Source organism: Oncorhynchus clarkii, chromosome 12 (genome assembly GCF_045791955.1).
Source record: "Oncorhynchus clarkii lewisi isolate Uvic-CL-2024 chromosome 12, UVic_Ocla_1.0, whole genome shotgun sequence".
In the NCBI taxonomy this organism is placed as follows: domain Eukaryota; kingdom Metazoa; phylum Chordata; class Actinopteri; order Salmoniformes; family Salmonidae; genus Oncorhynchus; species Oncorhynchus clarkii.
Genome location: NC_092158.1, coordinates 58,427,340 through 58,445,354, shown reverse-complemented (window position 1 = coordinate 58,445,354; position 18,015 = coordinate 58,427,340). Strand labels below are relative to the sequence as shown.

At 42.7% G+C, this 18,015-nt stretch overlaps 1 protein-coding gene across 8 annotated transcripts in view; it reads right to left on the bottom strand.

Annotated features, from left to right (window-relative positions):
- LOC139420867 (peripheral-type benzodiazepine receptor-associated protein 1-like) overlaps positions 1 to 18,015 on the bottom strand; it is a 165,225-nt gene that overhangs the window by 59,751 nt on the left and 87,459 nt on the right. For all 8 annotated transcript variants that reach the window (XM_071171238.1, XM_071171232.1, XM_071171234.1 and 5 more), the window contains exons 4-5: positions 9,151 to 9,327; positions 4,430 to 4,618 (exon numbers count right to left, since the gene is read on the bottom strand). In XM_071171238.1, the coding sequence (XP_071027339.1) occupies positions 4,430 to 4,618; positions 9,151 to 9,327 (366 nt within the window). The remainder of the gene's footprint in view (positions 1 to 4,429; positions 4,619 to 9,150; positions 9,328 to 18,015) is intronic.

Genomic DNA, 18,015 nt, shown 5'->3' with positions numbered 1-18,015 from the left:
TGACCACACCATGACCGTTGCGTCCACTTCTGAGGCTTTGTTACCCCAAAAAACACAAGCTTCAATCATAGTTCACAGCCTGTGATACTAGTCTGCAGTCTATTCTGACATCACGGCCATGCCTCGATAAGAGCCAATTAGATGAGGCTTGTGAAGTTGTAATAATAGGCTGTGAACCATGAATTCCGCCTATCTCTGTGTCCAGCCACATGAAGCCACAGGAGTGGTCCATGATTACACAACAAACACCTGGTCTTGGCAACCATCTCTGGACCACACATACACCACTTTACCTGTCACAGCACAAGGCATAGCCTGAGGTTATCAAACCTGTAGGTTATTAACTATAAAACAACTGCACAAAAAGCCTAGTTCATATCTACTAAAGCATGATGTGCACTAGGCCTACACACATACGACATGGACAATGCAACACAATGCCCGGTCCATGGCTAAACGGAGAGCCTATAAAACGTCACACAAGACCCGAATCATACTTGGACTACAACATACTAAAGCGCATCGACCTAAAGCATGGCTCACGCTTTCAATAGCACATGCCCACTACACTAGGTTTATTTAATGGATACTGAGGGACAGTAGGGCAGGTCCATGCTTACTAAAGCACACACTGTTCAACCTACACATACTATAGCTCCATTCTGACTAAAGCACCATACACATCCTATAGGTGTAGTCCATCCATACAGTAAGCTTACTGCAGTAGTGTCAAAAGAACCCATTCAGTCAGCCCTGGTCCAGGACTCCAGAAGAACATTGGTAACTAATAAAGCATATACTATGCATAATACTACACATATACTACAGACAGTCCTGTTTGTATGTCCCATAAATAAATCATCAGATCTATGCAGAAACAGTGCCTTTTCTTTATTTTCCTTGATATTCACCCGTTGCAGTGCCCTGAGGTGAGGAATGTTTTTACTTGATTTTCAAGTCCCTCAGTCGAGCACCTGGGCTGAAGAATGTTAGGGTACACTTTCTTTACACAAAATAGATGTTTATTCCTACGCAAACTATTAGGTAGAGTATGGAAGGCCTGGTCCATGCTACTGTACATGGACATACTGTACACACGAAACATACCATAGATTTATACCCTAGGTTAAGGTACTCTAGGCCAGGTCCATGCTTACAGCAGCAGTGTCACATCCCATTCAGTCAGCACAGCCCTGGGCCTGGATGCAATAAGCACATTGGTGTAATCCCTGTGGAGGACTACTGAAACAGGTAACTGGATCACTTCTTTTTAAAAGCACCTTAAATGGATTGGATTGGCCTGGCTGCTGGTTTGGTTTTCTGTTTTAATACAGCTACGTAGTATCATCAGCGATGCCATACTGCTATCATAATGCTGCTTTGTCCACAATCCGGGCCTGGCGGTCACTAATTCAATTCACGGAACGATATGCTGCTGGCTGCTGCCTAAATTCCCACATCTGGGATCTGAAATATCTGACTGACAGTTCCAAAACAGGTTTTGGAGAAAGGCGTCACTGCGGCTCCACAAGTAGGCCTCGGCCGTGAGATTTTTTTGTGAAATGCAACAGCGATATTAGATCTGCAGAAGAAATCCACTTAGTTGGGACACATCATGTGCAATAATAACATAGAGAACACGTAATGCCAACAGAGCAGCCAAGCTGAAGCTACAGGCAGCGGGCTATGGTAATCTGATGACATTTTCACTTGCCCATTTCAAAGACATATAATATCTAGATTTCCTAAACCTTAACTATATTGCACTTTGGATGATTATTCTGCAAAGTGCTAGATATGTCTGATTTCTCCTGAAACTGTCCTGTCTAGCTTAGAGTCCTACAGTACCTAGGGGGTATACTACAAGGTTAACCACAAACAGAGTTACTGGGACATAAAGACACCAACACACACCCCCACCAAATACAACCTACCCCTCTCCAGTGATCTGTGGCAACGTCAAGGCTATCCCCGGCCCCCAATTATCCAGAGCAGGGGCAAGGCAGGGGCGAGGCGGGTGATCGGCAAGGAAAGTGTATGGTAGGAGAGTCGGCTGGAGTCTTAACGTTACCTACCATCCAAAACCCTCTCACTGCTACCACGGCAACAGAGAGAGGATTACTGGACTGTACCATTCTGTTGTTAAAGGGGATTAGAGTGGACAGCCACACAACATGGCCCCTTTCTGTGGTGTGCGTGCATGTGTGTCACTCTGTGTGTATGTGTGTGTCACACACATGACAGATTACCAGAACCAGCATTCTCATCTAAGCTGCAAAGAGCAAAGTGAATTTTAACTCTAACTTTATGTTGTCATACCATACATAAATAAGATCATTAATGTCTTGATGCATGTCTTAAGATGTATTTATTTTTAAACCAGTGTTTTATTAAATTATATATTTATCTTATTAAATTGAGTCTGCAACCAAAATGTGAACATTTCATGACATCTGGTTTATCCTGCCGTCACATCTGGGTGTAGTGAGTTAACTATTTCTAAGAACTCTTTAGTCATCAGTGTTGCAGAGAGAGCAGAGGGAGCGTGTGACTTGTGTCTCTAAATCAGGCCCAAGTTCAAGACAGGGAATCATCTCATTACGTCCCCTGGCAGTCAGACAGATTACTGTAGTCAGCTCTATCAGCATAACCCTGAGAGTACAGCACAGCACAGCACAGAGAGCTATTATATCTATCCCATCCACCCCTCGTAATGAAAAGACATGACCCGGTCCGTGTCAGTCAGTCAGCTTCAGCCTAATCTCAAACTTGGCCCTAAACACGCTGCGTCACGTCACCGCACACTCAGCCTCGCGCTGTGCTGCCTTTTGGGAAATGCTGCAGCACTGTACTCATTCCACAGCAGCTGGATGGTTTAAACCTCAACATCTGGACGGAAGCACACTGGAAGCAAAATGTGGTGTTGAGATAAATAGTACTTAGATGGGCAGTTACTTCTGGGTGGGTACTTCTAGGTTATACACATTGCTTGTGCTATTTTTTTTCCTCAACACGGGTATCCTTTAGGGGTGCGTGCTTAGTCCCTTCCTGTACTCCCTGTTCACCCAAGACTGCGCGGCCAAGCACGACTCCATCAACATCATTAAGTTTGCTGATGACACAACGGAGGTAGTAGGCCTGATCACCGACTACGATGAGACAGCCTATAGGGAGGTCAGAGACCTGGCAAAAGGCTCCTTAACAGCTTCTACCCCCAAGCCATTAAACTGCTGAACAATTAATCGAATGGCCACCTGGACTATTTGTTTGTATTTACCCCTACCTACATGTACAAATGACCTTAACTAACCTGTACCCACACTCATTGACTCAGTACTGTTGCCCCCTGTATACAGCCTCATTATTGTTATTTTATTGTGATCCTTTTTTCTTTTCTTTTTAATATTTAGTAAATATTTTCTTTACTCTATTTTCTTAAAAATCATTGTTGGTTAAGGGCATATAAGTAAACATTTCACGGAAAGGTCTACACCTGTGGTATTCGACGCATGTGACAAATACAATTTGATTTGTACTAATGTTTTTATAAAATCCTAATGACTAATATAAGGTGGGAATACACCATTTTAAATATTTCTAATAATTGTATCATTTGCTGTAGCCTGCTTGAAGTGCCAGCAGAGCTGTTAGAAAAGAAGGAGATAAGAATCCCAGTGGGAAATGAATGGAGAAAAGTATTACGCTCTCCCCAGCAGACTGTCCACCAGTCGCCTTTGCGTTGTCATGCTGCGTCACGCGGTTGATAAGCTAATCATCACGCAATCCCTTCTAAAAGTCAGGGTATGAGTCGAGAAGTCAGCATATTTTCCTCAAAAGTACGTAATGTCACGATTTCAAAGCTATACGATATTACAGAGAACAAGCTAATTACCTCAAATCCTGGAAAAGATTTGTAATGTTGAGCTTCTTGTTCTATTTGTGCTCATGTTTGGATTTTGTGCTAGCGCCCAATTGACTCCCATTGATGCCTTGAAGGAGAGATCTCCTTGTCAGAGTGTACCAAAATGCACTGCGTGGGCCATTGACAACGTACAGGCAAAGTACACAATGAGCGTTAATATGATTCCAATGGAGTTTCCCATCTCCTCAAAAGTATCTCTGGTGCCAGGTGGGTATGGCTTGTGCATTTAAGAGTTTTCTATTGGTTACATCGCAACAGGCAAGCTCAATCAGGTACAGCTAAAGCATTCAAAATTATTTTTAAACGTTTTTTAACCCAGGTCCGTTGCTTTGAGTTCTCTTTCTAACAGGGCAAAAGGTATTCCGTTCCTATACCGCTCTGATGTAGTGCTCTTTACCATCAACAGGGGGCAGTGTTGTAGCCATGCACAAATGACTGTTAGTCGCTTTAGATACAAGCGTCTGCTAAATGGTATTTATTATATCATTAAATAGTTCCAGTCCTTACATTCTCTTTCCTCTTCTCCTCAGGTGTGCAGGGCCTGTCGTGGCCATTGTGCTCCCTGCAGGAGGTTTCTTTAGAGGAGGTGACTCTGGAGGAGGAGACTGACAGTTGCCTCTGGAGCCTCAGCACCTCCTTCTGGGACTCCCTCAGCAGCCTCTCAAACTCCACCACGCTGGACGGGATAGGGCAGCCCTGCAACACACACACACACACACAGATGTCAAAGATATGTGAAACAATTCATTGTAATGCTTGAGGACTTTTCCGCTCAGGCTGGGAAAACAATGTCTCTCTCCCTCTTGTCTTAGTCACATTATTATAAAGTGATGCATCAGAGTCTATTGGGGTTAAACACCGGTGAACATACTGACACTGCCATCATCATCCTCAATATTATCATCACAAGTGGCACACTTAGTGACTTGGAGGCCCCAGGCAGCGGTCAGTCTGAGCACCCCCACACACATTTTGTATGGGTTTTAGAGTAACGATATGTAATTTAACTGTAAACATGTATTACCTTTTAATGTGCCATGAACACAATCAGTCATGATATTTTCATCTGAATGACATACAAATCACTTCAAAAAGTAAGCTACCTTCGCACGTTAATTCCAGCATCCTAACAGTGCAATGTGTACCTGCCAACTTTCTTTCAATTCGTAAGTGGCTGAAACTATCTCACCAGAGAAAGCATCCAAGCGAGGGAAACAGCGCCCATCTGTCTTACTATATGTAGCCCATATATCTGATACTGTCTGGCCAAAAAGAATATGACATGCCATACTCTTTTTGCCAGACAGCATGAGATACATGGGCTTCGACAAGATGGCAGCATTATCAGCAGCACCTGGCTTTTTACTAAATAAATGTTAATTTGAGTAAAGGTTAACTTCAGTTAAAATAAAAATTTATTTTCTCTGCCTCACTCTGAAAGTGCCTCATTGCTGTAGCTTAATTTCAATGAAAGTCACATTTGCAATCATATTGCGTGAAACAAAGCATTTGGAATAGTCCATTATTATTAACCAGTCTGTGGGTGATTAATGACACTTGTTTCTACTATTATGAGAAGAACCTGGATTATTTTAACATTGATATGAAATATATATGTATGGAAATAAATTATTGATCTATGATGAATTATTACTTGGCTGTATGGATTCATTAACTTTTTGAGGCCTTTTCTGTCAACAATGTGGCCTCATTAACCTGGGCACAGTGGCCAAGCAAAACCCCCCTTCCAGCAGCCCACTATAGCGGGTTGTTTGTCGGGGTGGGGGGGTTGGGGGGCCTCGAGTGGAGCATGGGGGGACCTCAAGTGGAGACGCCATGAGAGATATTTAAAATACTATTCAAAGAGATAAGGTTTCAGATGTTTTAGAAAGATGGGCAGGGGCTCCGCTTTCCTGACTTTAGGGGGAAGCTTGTTCCACCATTGGGGTGCAAGTACAGAGAACATCTTTCACTGGGCTGAGCGGGAGCTGCCCTCCCGTAGGGGTGGGAGGGCCAAGAGACCAGAGGTGGAGAAATGGAGTGCTAGGATTGGGATGTAGGGTTTGAAGATAGCCTGAAGGTAAAGAGGGGCAGTTCCTCTTGCTGCACTGCAGGCAACCACCTGGGTCTTGAAGATGATGCGAGCTTAGACTGGAAGCCAGTGGACTGTGCGGAGGAGCGGGGTGACATGGAAGAACTTAGGAAGTTTGAACACCATGCGGGCTGCCGCTTTCTGGAATGAATGAACAAATGAAATAATGAAATGTTATTTTCGTGTCAAATTGCCAATGGGCAACCTATCCCTTATGGGATTAATTGACACATCAACAAACATTACAATGATTCACTATGGTAATTAAATGATAATTCTTCTCCGGTGTTCTCTGCATTGTGCATCACAAAAAGCAAAAAAAATAAAAATAAAAAGTAAATCAATACGTTATAGTAATTAAGGTTATCCAAACAATAATTACATCCCTAGAGCAGTAAAATAATATACATACATATATACACTACCATTCAATAGTTTGGGGTCACTTAGAAATGCCCTTGTTTTTTAAAGAAAAGCACCTTTTTTTTGTCCATTAGAATAAAATCTAATTGATCAAAAATACAGTGTAGACATTGATGAAACAAAAATAGAACTGTTTGGCCATAATGACCATCGTTATGTTTGGAGGAAAAAGGGGGAGGCTTGTAAGCCGAAGAACACCATCCCAACCGTGAAGTACAGGGGTGGCAGCATCATGTTGTGGGGATGCTTTGCTGCAGGAGGGACTGGTGCACTTCACAAAATAGATGGCACCATGAGGCTATATTGATGCAACATCTCAAGACATCAGTCAGGAAGTTAAAGCTTGGTTGCAAATGGGTCTTCCAAATGGACAATGACCCCAAGCATATTTCCAAAGTTGTGGCAAAATGGCTTAAGAACAACAAAGTCAAGGTATTGGAGTGGACATCACAAAGCCCTGAACTCAATCCTATAGAACATTTGTGGGCAGAACTGAAAAAGTGTGTGTGAGCAAGGAGGCCTACCAACCTGACTCAGTTACACGAGCTCTGTCAGGAGGAATGGGCCAAAATTCACCGAACCTATTGTGGGAAGCTTGTGGAAAACCGAAAACGTTTGACCCAAGTTAAACAATTTATCATTCTCTACTATTATTCTGACATTTCACATTCTTAAAATAAAGTGGTGATCCTAAACTGACCTAAGACAGGGCATTTTTACTAGGCTTAAATGTCAGGAATTGTGAAAAATGTAGTTTAAATGTATTTGGCTAAGGTGTATGCAAAACTTCAGACTTCAACTGTATCTATTATAAGAGTTCAGCCCCCCCCTGCTCTTCCCTGACTTCCATTGGAATTTTCTTATGTCGTTTTGGTCCTAACTTTTTTATTTGGCTCCAAAACTGTTGAGGATTTCTTGTCTGTATCTCCTCAAGGTGTAATAACTGCCCACTCTGATATCTCTGTTTAAATAGGCGCAGTCTTTTATCAAACACATGCTGTTTTTTCTTAAATTCCTTCCTACACTGTAAAAATAAGTACTCAGCCTAACGCATTACTGACCATACATCCCGTAACTCATCATGCCAATAAGGCTTGTTCCACTTGTAAACTTTCCTGGACTTGGGGCTGTATTCTTACTTCACATTTTTTCCACATTTCAGAATGTATAATATCACAAAAATGTTCATACCACATATCTAAATCAAATGTTTCTTGGCATCTTTGCAGAGTTTCGATGAGTTCTACCAGAGCTCTACATGCCATTTCAGAACATAGAAAGTAATTTGGCACATTTCATTTCTTACAATTAGGGCTATGCCTAAATATGTACCTATCTTTTGCCCCGAGTGATGCACAGCAGTACCTGGTTGAGAAAGTTTGTGGCCAACAGAAAATATCATAAATAAAAGAGAATGATCAGGAAGTCTACTTTTTTTCTCTCCAATTAAGTCAAAACATTTGCATTCTTCAACCATCTGTGTAGGAGATAACCTGGAATTGAAGGTGTTAACTATATAGTCCACCTTAGACTCCTTATCTCCGTCATGAGATTAGCCATGCTATTGGCACTTTCTTTCTTTGATAAATTTGTCTCCATGCTTTTCTCACCACTGTGTAGATTTCTACTGGTGTCCATATGTTTCTGTTATTGCTGTTCAAGGTAACGCTAAATGTAATGTTATAGCTAGGCTAGCCAGATTACTCGCCAAACAATCCCTGACAAGTCTGTCTATTGACTGTATTTCACCCTGACGGGATTCAAACTTCAGCTGCCTCCATTTACGATCCGATCGCTATGTTTTAAACATTGAAAACGTTTACATTTTAAAAGTTTGAAATAGTTTGGTCCCATAAAGAAGCAGCTGCGTTTTTCACCGTGTGCACTGGGAGTCCGGATATGTTGCAGGGGTTTGATGGCACAAGCGGGGAGCCCAGCCAAAAGAGAGTTGCAGTAGTCTAGACGGGAGATGACAAGTGCCTGGATTAGGACATATACCGCTTCCTTGGCGAGGAAAGGCCGTACTCTACGGATGTTGTAGATGTGAGGCCTGAAGCAATTGCCTCTTCTGTCTAATGGTAAGTCCGCCACTGATCATCACCATCAACTCAGTCCACAGCTCATCCAGGGATTCCATCTGTAGTAGTACTCCCAGCAGATATTCAGAGCAAGAAAATGAGCTCTTAGTCACAGACGGGCATAGAGAGGAGTAATTTAAATCAGGCAGTTAGATCACAGCCATGAGGAGAGGGTGGTCTCTCTATCTACACATCTGTATCAGTACAGCTCAGTCACTAGTTCAGGCTTAGAGGGTTTTCAAGAGCAGTTACCAACCAGACCAACAGAGGGCAAACCTGAGGCATTTTAGTCCTTTGACGAGATTAGTGAATAGGACTGACTACAATGGATGACACAGAGAGCCTTTTGTGGGCAGACTGCTAGTGTTAGATAACAGGTTATTATTGAAATGTTCAGCGCGTTTGAGGGGATGCAAGCCAAGGTGATTTTTACATCTGAAATGTTGAGCGCATTTGAGGGAATGCAAGCCAAGGTGATTTTTACATCAGTGATTTTGCACAGTCAGACTGCAAAGTAGTCGTTCTCAAACACAAACATTAGATTGGTATTGAAAGAGTGTTCTGCACCTGAATTGGGTATAGAAGTACAGATACTAGAATGGGTATTCCGATTCTATTTCTATGGTGTGGCGTACCTTGGCTGTGCCCAGACGTGTCTCCAGGTGCCTACACTCCTGCTGAAGGGCAGCAATCTCCTTGTCCTTGTAGAGCAGTGTATCTGCATGCTGTGCCAGGTCACGGGCTCTCTGACGGGCAAACGCCCTCTTGTACTGCTCCACCGCCCCCGGCCGCACCGGAGCTGGAGCGTTCACCTGGACAGAGGGGAAGCGTTAGAGGTTACGGGTCAACACAAAGCGGATGGAAAATGGAATTTTAAGGACTGTTCATCACAAACGTATACTTATACCCCTTGACCCTCTCAGAAAGGATTGTTTTTCACCTGTTGGAGGCAAGTCATTCAAGGTTCCAACTCTCACTCACAAAACAATCTTAAATCACAATAAAACAATTGCCCACATTCTGTCCGTGGGAGCAGAAGTTAAGCGAGCCAAGCCTAACTGGCATTTCAAAGTGTTTTAAATATCAAATACAGTCTATAAATAACATTATATATAAATCAGCCCTGTCCAATTGTTATGAATGTCACACCCTGATCTGTTTCACCTGTCCTTGTGCTTGTCTCCACCCCTTCCAGGTGTCGCTTATTTTCCCCGGTGTATTTATCCCTGTGTTTCCTGTCTCTCTGTGCCAGTTCGTCTTGTATGTTCAAGTCAACCAGCGTATTATTCCCGTGCTCCTGCTTTTTCTATTCTCTTTTGCTGGTCCTCCCGGTTTTAACCCTTGCCAGTTTTCTGGACTCCGTACCCCCCTGCCTGACCATTCTGCATGCCCTGACCTCGAGGCCGCCTGCCACTCTGTACCTCTTGGCCTCTGAACTGGTTTTGACCTTTTCCATGTCCACGACCATTCTCTTGGCTACCCCTTTTGAGATTAAATTTAATAAATATCAAAGACTCAAACCATCTGCCTCCCTTGTCTGCATCTCGGTCTCGCCTTGTGCCCTTATAATGAAGTCAAATATAATAGCTGAAGAACTATCTTTGGCACTCTTAAAGGTTCCTCTCATTTTTCATTGATTGAGGCTTTATTTGTATTGTTTTTGCTGTCTATGGGAAAGGGGAAAGAGGGGGAGAAGAAAAGGGAGAGGGAGAGAGAGGGAGGGTGAGAGGGATAGAGAAAGGGTCTTTCTCTCTCAGGCAGGTGAACAGGTGCTGTGTGGAATACTGAGGTAGCCAATGGGCTGTGGGCCTGGTGGCCTGGGTACGAACAGGTGGTTGCTGGACTAATGTGGTTGATTAGCCCAAATGTGGTAGAGGGGGATGGGGGAGTTACTCGTCTGGGCAGGGGGAATATCTTCCTCTAAATACTACAGTGAAGAATATTCATACAGTTCAGACAAAGTGTACAAAACAGCTGTGTAGTTTTACAAGTGCAGAACGGTACAAATCTTAGCTCTCATCACACAGGAATGACCTGGGGCCGGCTTCTCAAAAGCATCTTAAGGCTAAGTTAATCGTTCAAACTTTTGTTGGAGCATCGTTAAATCTCTGCTCTGTTTCCCAAAACCATCATTATTAACTTTGCACTTGAAAACCCTCTAATCTAACACCTGCCTCAGACCACACAATTCTTCAAGCTCTGTCAAGTTAGTTGTTGATCATTGCTTTTCAAGTCTTGCCATAGCTTTTCAAGCAGATTTAAGTCCAAACTGTAACTAGGCAACTCAGGAACATTTTGGTAAGACACTCCGGAGTATACTTGGCCTTGTGTTTTAGGTTATTGTCCTGCTGAAAGGTTATTTTTTTATTTATTTTTTATTTAACCTTTATTTAACTTAGCAAGTCAGTTAATAACAAATTCTTATTTACAATGACGGCCCACCCCGGCCAAAGCCTAATCCGGGCGACGTTGGGCCAATTGTGCGCTGCCCTATGGGACTCCCAATCACAGCTGGTTGTGATACAGCCTGGAATCGAACCAGGATCTGTAGTGACGCCTCTAGCACTGAGATGCAGTGCCTTAGACCGCTGCATTACTTGGGAGCCCCAAATGAGGAGAGAGTTTAAAATAAAACACAGAAGGTTGTTGTTTAAAACACCTGTCCCTGGATTACATCTTCAAACTAAGGGCAACCATGCCATCCATGACAGAGAGGGAGAAGCGTTCATCTATGTATATAGGTAAAAGTCTAGCTACATTTTCAGATATCATACATTTCTAATTTTGTCAGAAAGTCGTTTTCATTGCAAATTAAAGAGTACTGTTAGTTAGATGGCTGACGTTAGCTGGCTGGCTCGCTAGCTAATGTTACGCATATGATCTGTGTAGTAATATTATTCACATCTCAGATAGCCATTTGCATGGCTATTATATCCTAATGTTAGCCAACTAGCAAACATTGAACCTAGTTGTTTAGCTTCAGCTACCTGCAGATTCATGCATGGTGCAAGGTCGTATGAGTTGAGATTATGGTTAATTCTTTAGTTAGCTAGATACTTGTCTAAACAATAGACTCCACTATGAAAGTAACCATTTCACTGTACCGTTTACACCTTCTGTATCCTGTGCATATGACAAATAAACTTTGATTGTATTTGATATAGTGTGTGTTTACCAGAGACGGTAATGTGAAGAACAACATAACCTGCACCAAAGTAAGACTGGGATATAGGCCAAGGACTAGATCAATTGCATTTTTACTACTACCATTACTAGACTACCGTATTCACTCTGTTTCACACATGGCCTCACACGTGAATCCTTAAAGAGATGGGTGGGGCTAAGGCTTAAGAGGGTGTGAACGATGTTGAATGGGTGTAGACAAAGAAGAGCTCTTCAGTAGGTACCAAAACATTCACAGGCCATTTTCTCAAAACTGGGTTTACAAGTTTATTTTCAAAGCAGAATTACTTTTCCATTGTTCCTCAACTGCAGTGTATGATATACCATTTTCCAGCTCGAAGTCTCTACTTTTGTCCAATTAAAAAAAAATATATATATATATATATAAATATATATATATATACAGTGCCTTGCGAAAGTATTCGGCCCCCTTGAACTTTGCGACCTTTTGCCACATTTCAGGCTTCAAACATAAAGATATAAAACTGTATTTTTTTGTGAACAATCAACAACAAGTGGGACACAATCATGAAGTGGAACGACATTTATTGGATATTTCAAACTTTTATAACAAATCAAAAACTGAAAAATTGGGCGTGCAAAATTATTCAGCCCCCTTAAGTTAATACTTTGTAGCGCCAACTTTTGCTGCGATTACAGCTGTAAGTTGCTTGGGGTATGTCTCTATCAGTTTTGCACATCGAGAGACTGACATTTTTTCCCATTCCTCCTTGCAAAACAGCTCGAGCTCAGTGAGGTTGGATGGAGAGCATTTGTGAACAGCAGTTTTCAGTTCTTTCCACAGATTCTCGATTGGATTCAGGTCTGGACTTTGACTTGGCCATTCTAACACCTGAATATGTTTATTTTTGAACCATTCCATTGTAGATTTTGCTTTATGTTTTGGATCATTGTCTTGTTGGAAGACAAATCTCCGTCCCAGTCTCAGGTCTTTTGCAGACTCCATCAGGTTTTCTTCCAGAATGGTCCTGTATTTGGCTCCATCCATCTTCCCATCAATTTTAAACATCTTCCCTGTCCCTGCTGAAGAAAAGCAGGCCCAAACCATGATGCTGCCACCACCATGTTTGACAGTGGGGATGGTGTGTTCAGCTGTGTTGCTTTTACGCCAAACATAACGTTTTGCATTGTTGCCAAAAAGTTCCATTTTGGTTTCATCTGACCAGAGCACCTTCTTCCACATGTTTGGTGTGTCTCCCAGGTGGCTTGTGGCAAACTTTAAACAACACTTTTTATGGATATCTTTAAGAAATGGCTTTCTTCTTGCCACTCTTCCATAAAGGCCAGATTTGTGCAATATACGACTGATTGTTGTCCTATGGACAGAGTCTCCCACCTCAGCTGTAGATCTCTGCAGTTCATCCAGAGTGATCATGGGCCTCTTGGCTGCATCTCTGATCAGTCTTCTCCTTGTATGAGCTGAAAGTTTAGAGGGACGGCCAGGTCTTGGTAGATTTGCAGTGGTCTGATACTCCTTCCATTTCAATATTATCGCTTGCACAGTGCTCCTTGGGATGTTTAAAGCTTGGAAAATATTTTTGTATCCAAATCCGGCTTTAAACTTCTTCACAACAGTATCTCGGACCTGTCTGGTGTGTTCCTTGTTCTTCATGATGCTCTCTGCGCTTTTAACGGACCTCTGAGACTATCACAGTGCAGGTGCATTTATACGGAGACTTGATTACACACAGGTGGATTGTATTTATCATCATTAGTCATTTAGGTCAACATTGGATCATTCAGAGATCCTCACTGAACTTCTGTAGAGAGTTTGCTGCACTGAAAGTAAAGGGGCTGAATAATTTTGCACATACACAATCCATGTCTAAATTGTCTCAAGGCTTAAAAATCCATATTTAACCTGCCTCCTCCCTTCATCTACAATGATTGAAGTGGATTTAACAAGTGACATCAATAAGGAATCATAGCTTTCACCTGGTTATTCTATATCTTGGATAGAGCGGGTGTTCTTAATGTTTTCTGTACTCAGTGTACGACCGCCAATCACTTCTGGACATCAGATCAACAGTTACTAACCTCAATTTCGACTTCAAATCCGACTTCATCTCACACTCACCTGTTCCCTTGTTCATACCGAAACCAATTCCTTTGTTTCATGGGCTACCAAAACGCCACGGGCGTAGATGGGGTAGACGAGCGGCATCCTGGTGAGACTGAGACAAAGAGAAAATCGACCGGCACTCCCTTCCATCCTATTGGCAAATGGCCAGTCACTAGAGAATAAGATGGACGAGCTTTGTTCGAGAGTCTCCTATCAGAGAGACTTAAAAAGCTGCAATATTATATACCTTGCGTAGACGTGACTGAATGACTATGTACGTAGAACTCAGTGGTTTCCCCATGCAGCAGCACGATCAGACGGCCACGGGTATGTCCTGAGGCCGCCTTGTTAATAAACAACAACTGGTGCGCTGCTTCCAGTGTGAAGGAAATCTCAAGCTTTTGCTCACCTGATATAGAAAACCTCATGGTAAGAGCGCCAACACCACTTTGGCACTCAACAAAAATGTATGGGGCCATAAACAAACAAGAAACCGGAGACTTTAATGCGGGTAGACATAGAACACCACTTCTTCTGCTCTACTAGAAGCGCTAAAAGTCTAGACCACTTTTATTTTACCCACAGAAGCGCATACAAGGCCCTCCCTCGTCCTCTCTTCGGCAAATCTATTCTCCTGCTTCCCATTTACAAACAAACACTCAAACAGGAAGTAACACTGATGCGCTCAGTACGTAAGGGGTCCAATAAAGTAGACGCGAGGCTATAAGATTGTTAGCTAGTACAGACTGGGATATGTTCCAAGGATTCATCTGATAGCATTGAAGAGTTTACCACATCAGTCACAGCCTTCATCTAGAAGTGCATAAACGACGTTGTCCCCACAGTGACTACGGACATATCCAAACCAAAAAAACATTGATTTTCAAGAAATATCTGCACTAGGCTAAAGGCTAGAGCTAACGTTTACAAGGAACGTGACACAGACATGGACAAATACAAGAAAGCCTGTTATGACCTCCGACGAGACATCAACCATGCAAAAAGACAATATAAGAGGAAGGTGGAATCCTATTACCAGGGCGGCGACACTCATTTTAAGTTACAAAGGGAAACCCAGCCGTAGGATGCTCCCAAAAGAACTTCAGTGGCAAGAAAAAGTATGTGAACCCTTTGGAATTATCTGCATTATTCTGCATAAATTTGACATAACATCTTATCTGATCTTCATCTAAGTCACAACAATAGACAAACACAGTGTGCTTAAACTAATAACACACACATTATTGTATTTTTCTTGTCTATATTGAATACATCATTTAAGCATTCAAAGTGTAGGTTGGAAAATGTATGTGTACCCCTAGGCTAATGACTTCTCCAAAAGCTAATTGGAGTCAGGAGTCAACTAACCTGGATTCGAAACAATGAGACGAGATTGGAGATTTGGCTAGAGCTGCCCTGCCCCATAAAAAACACTCACAACATTTGAGTTTGCTATTCACAAGAAGCATTGCTTGAGAACCATGCCTAGAACAAAATAGATCTCAGAAGACCTAAGATTAAGAATTGCTGCCTTGCATGAAGCTGGAAAGGGTTACAAAATGATCTCTAAAAGTCAGTCCACGGTAAGATAAATTGTCTATAAATGGAGAAATTTCAGCACTGTTGCTACTCTCCCTAGGAGTGGCTGTCCTGCAAAGATGACTGCAAGAGAACAGAGCAGAATGCTCAATGAGGTTAATAAGAATCCTAGAGTGTCAGCTAAAGACTTACAGAAATCTCTGGAAGATCCTAACATCTAACAAGAATGGTGTTTATGGGAGGACACCATGGAAGAAGCCACTGCTGTCCAAAAAAACACACAGTCTGAAGTTCGCAAAGAGCCCCTGGATGTTCCACAGTGTTACTCGCAAAATATTCTGTGGACAGATGAAACTAAAGTTGTGTTGTTTGGAAGGAACACACAACACTATGTGTGGAGGAAAAGGCACAGCACACCAACATCAAAACCTCACCTCAACTGTAAACTATGGTGGAGGGAGCATCATGGTTTGGGGCTGCTTTTCTGCCTCAGGGCCTGGACAGCTTGCTATCTATCATTGACAAAAAAAATAATTCCCAGGTTTATCAAGATATTTTGCAGGAGAATGTTAGGCTATCTTGATGCAACAAGACAACAACCCAAAAGACAGAAGTAAATCATCAACAGAATGGCTTGAACAGAAGAAAATACGCCTTCTGGAGTGGCCCAGTCAGTCCTGACCTCAACCCGATTGAGATGCTGTGGCATGACCTCAAGAGAGCAGTTCACACCAGACATCCCAAGAATATTGTGGAATAGAAAGTTTTGTAAAGAGGAATGGTCCAAAATTCCTCCTGACCTTTGTGCAGGTCTGATCCGCAACTACAGAAAACGTTTGGTTGAGGTTATTGCTGCCAAAGGAGGGTCAACCTGTTATTAAATCCAAGGGTTCACATACTTTTTCAACCTGGACTGTGAATGTTTACACGGTGTGTTCAATAAAAATATGAACAATTATAATTGTTTGTGTGTTATTAGTTTAAGCAGACTGTGTTTGTCTATTGTTGTGACTTCGCTGAAGATCAGATGAAATTGTATGACCAATTTATTCAGAAATCCAGGTAATTCTAAAGGGTTCACATACTTTTTCTTCCACTGTAAATGTGTTTCATGCTCGATTCTAGAAATATAACACTTTTGGATGACTGTGTGATCTGGCTATTCATGGCCGATGTGAGTAAAACTTTGAAACATGTTAAAGCTCGCAAGGTCACCAGGCCAGACGGAATACCAGGGCGCGTTCTCAAAGCATGCGTAGACCAGCTGGCAAGTGTCTTCACGGACATTTTCAAGGTCTCCTTGTCACAGTCTGTAATCCCAACATGTTTCAAGCTGACCACCATTGTCCCTGTTCCTAAGAACTCCAAGGTAACCTGTCTAAATTACTATAGCCCTATAGCATTCACATCTGTAATGATGAAGTGCTTTGAAAGGCTGGTCATGACACACATTAATACCATCAACCCAGACACCCTGGATCCATTCCAATTTGCATACCGCCCCAACAGATCCACAGATGATGCAATCTCTATTGCACTTCACACGGCCCTCTCCCACCTGGACAAGAGGGGAAATAACTATGTGAGAACGTGGTTCATAGACTACAGCTCAGCGTTCAACACCATAGTCCCCTACAAGCTGTGGACCCTGGGACTGAACACCTCCCTCTGCAACTGGATACGGAACTTCCTGACGGGCTGGCCCGATGTGGTGAGGGTAGGCAACCTGCCACGCTGACCCTCAACACGGGGGGAGGAGCCCTCGGGGGTGTGTGCTTAGTCCCCTCCTGTACTCCCTGTTCACCCACGACTCCAACACTACCATCAAGTTTGCTGACGACACAACGGGGGTAGGCCTATGGTGGCGAAATTACAAGATTGTTATAATACTGTTATTGCATTTTTCTTAGACGTAACAGAACGGGGTTAGAACTCTCATGTGTCTGTGTTAACACTGACAGTAGATTTACGATGCCTTAGGTGATAAACCTAATAAGCCACGTTCCATTAATGTGAGGGAGATGGCTCGGCTTGAGAGGAACCCTGTTTTGTGGGCCAAGCCCTGTTTCCCTTTACATTGAGAACAGTCTTCACAGCAGATACTGTCTGCTGTGAATTATTCATTTCTTTCATACAACTCCTAACCTTTTGACCCAATCCACACATCTGCTGTTTGTCGTGTATTCATAAAGAGCTATAAAGAGCTGTAACTCAGTGATCACCTCCAGGGTGGTTACCTACCAACTCCATTACTGCAGTAATTAAATAATAAAGTTAAATTGTTTTGAAGAAATCTAAATGTCTCCCCTTTGATTATAATTCCACCACATGCCTGATCACCGACGGCGATGAGACAGACTACAGGGAGGAGGTCAGAGTGTTAGCAGTGTGGTGCCAGGGAAACAACATCTCCATCAACGTCAGTAAGACCAATGAGAGCTGATGGTGGACTACAGGAGAAAGAGCACAGAACACGTCCCCCATCCACATTGACAGGGCTGTAGTGATGCGGATCGAGAGCTTCAAATTCCTTGTCGTCCACATCACTAAGGACTTAACATGGTCCACAGACACCCGCACGGTTGTGAAGAGGGGACGGCAACGCCTCTTCCCTGCCAGGAGGCTGAAAAGATTTGTCACGGGCCCTTGGATACTCAAAAGTTCTACAGCTGCACCATTGAGAGCATCCTGACTG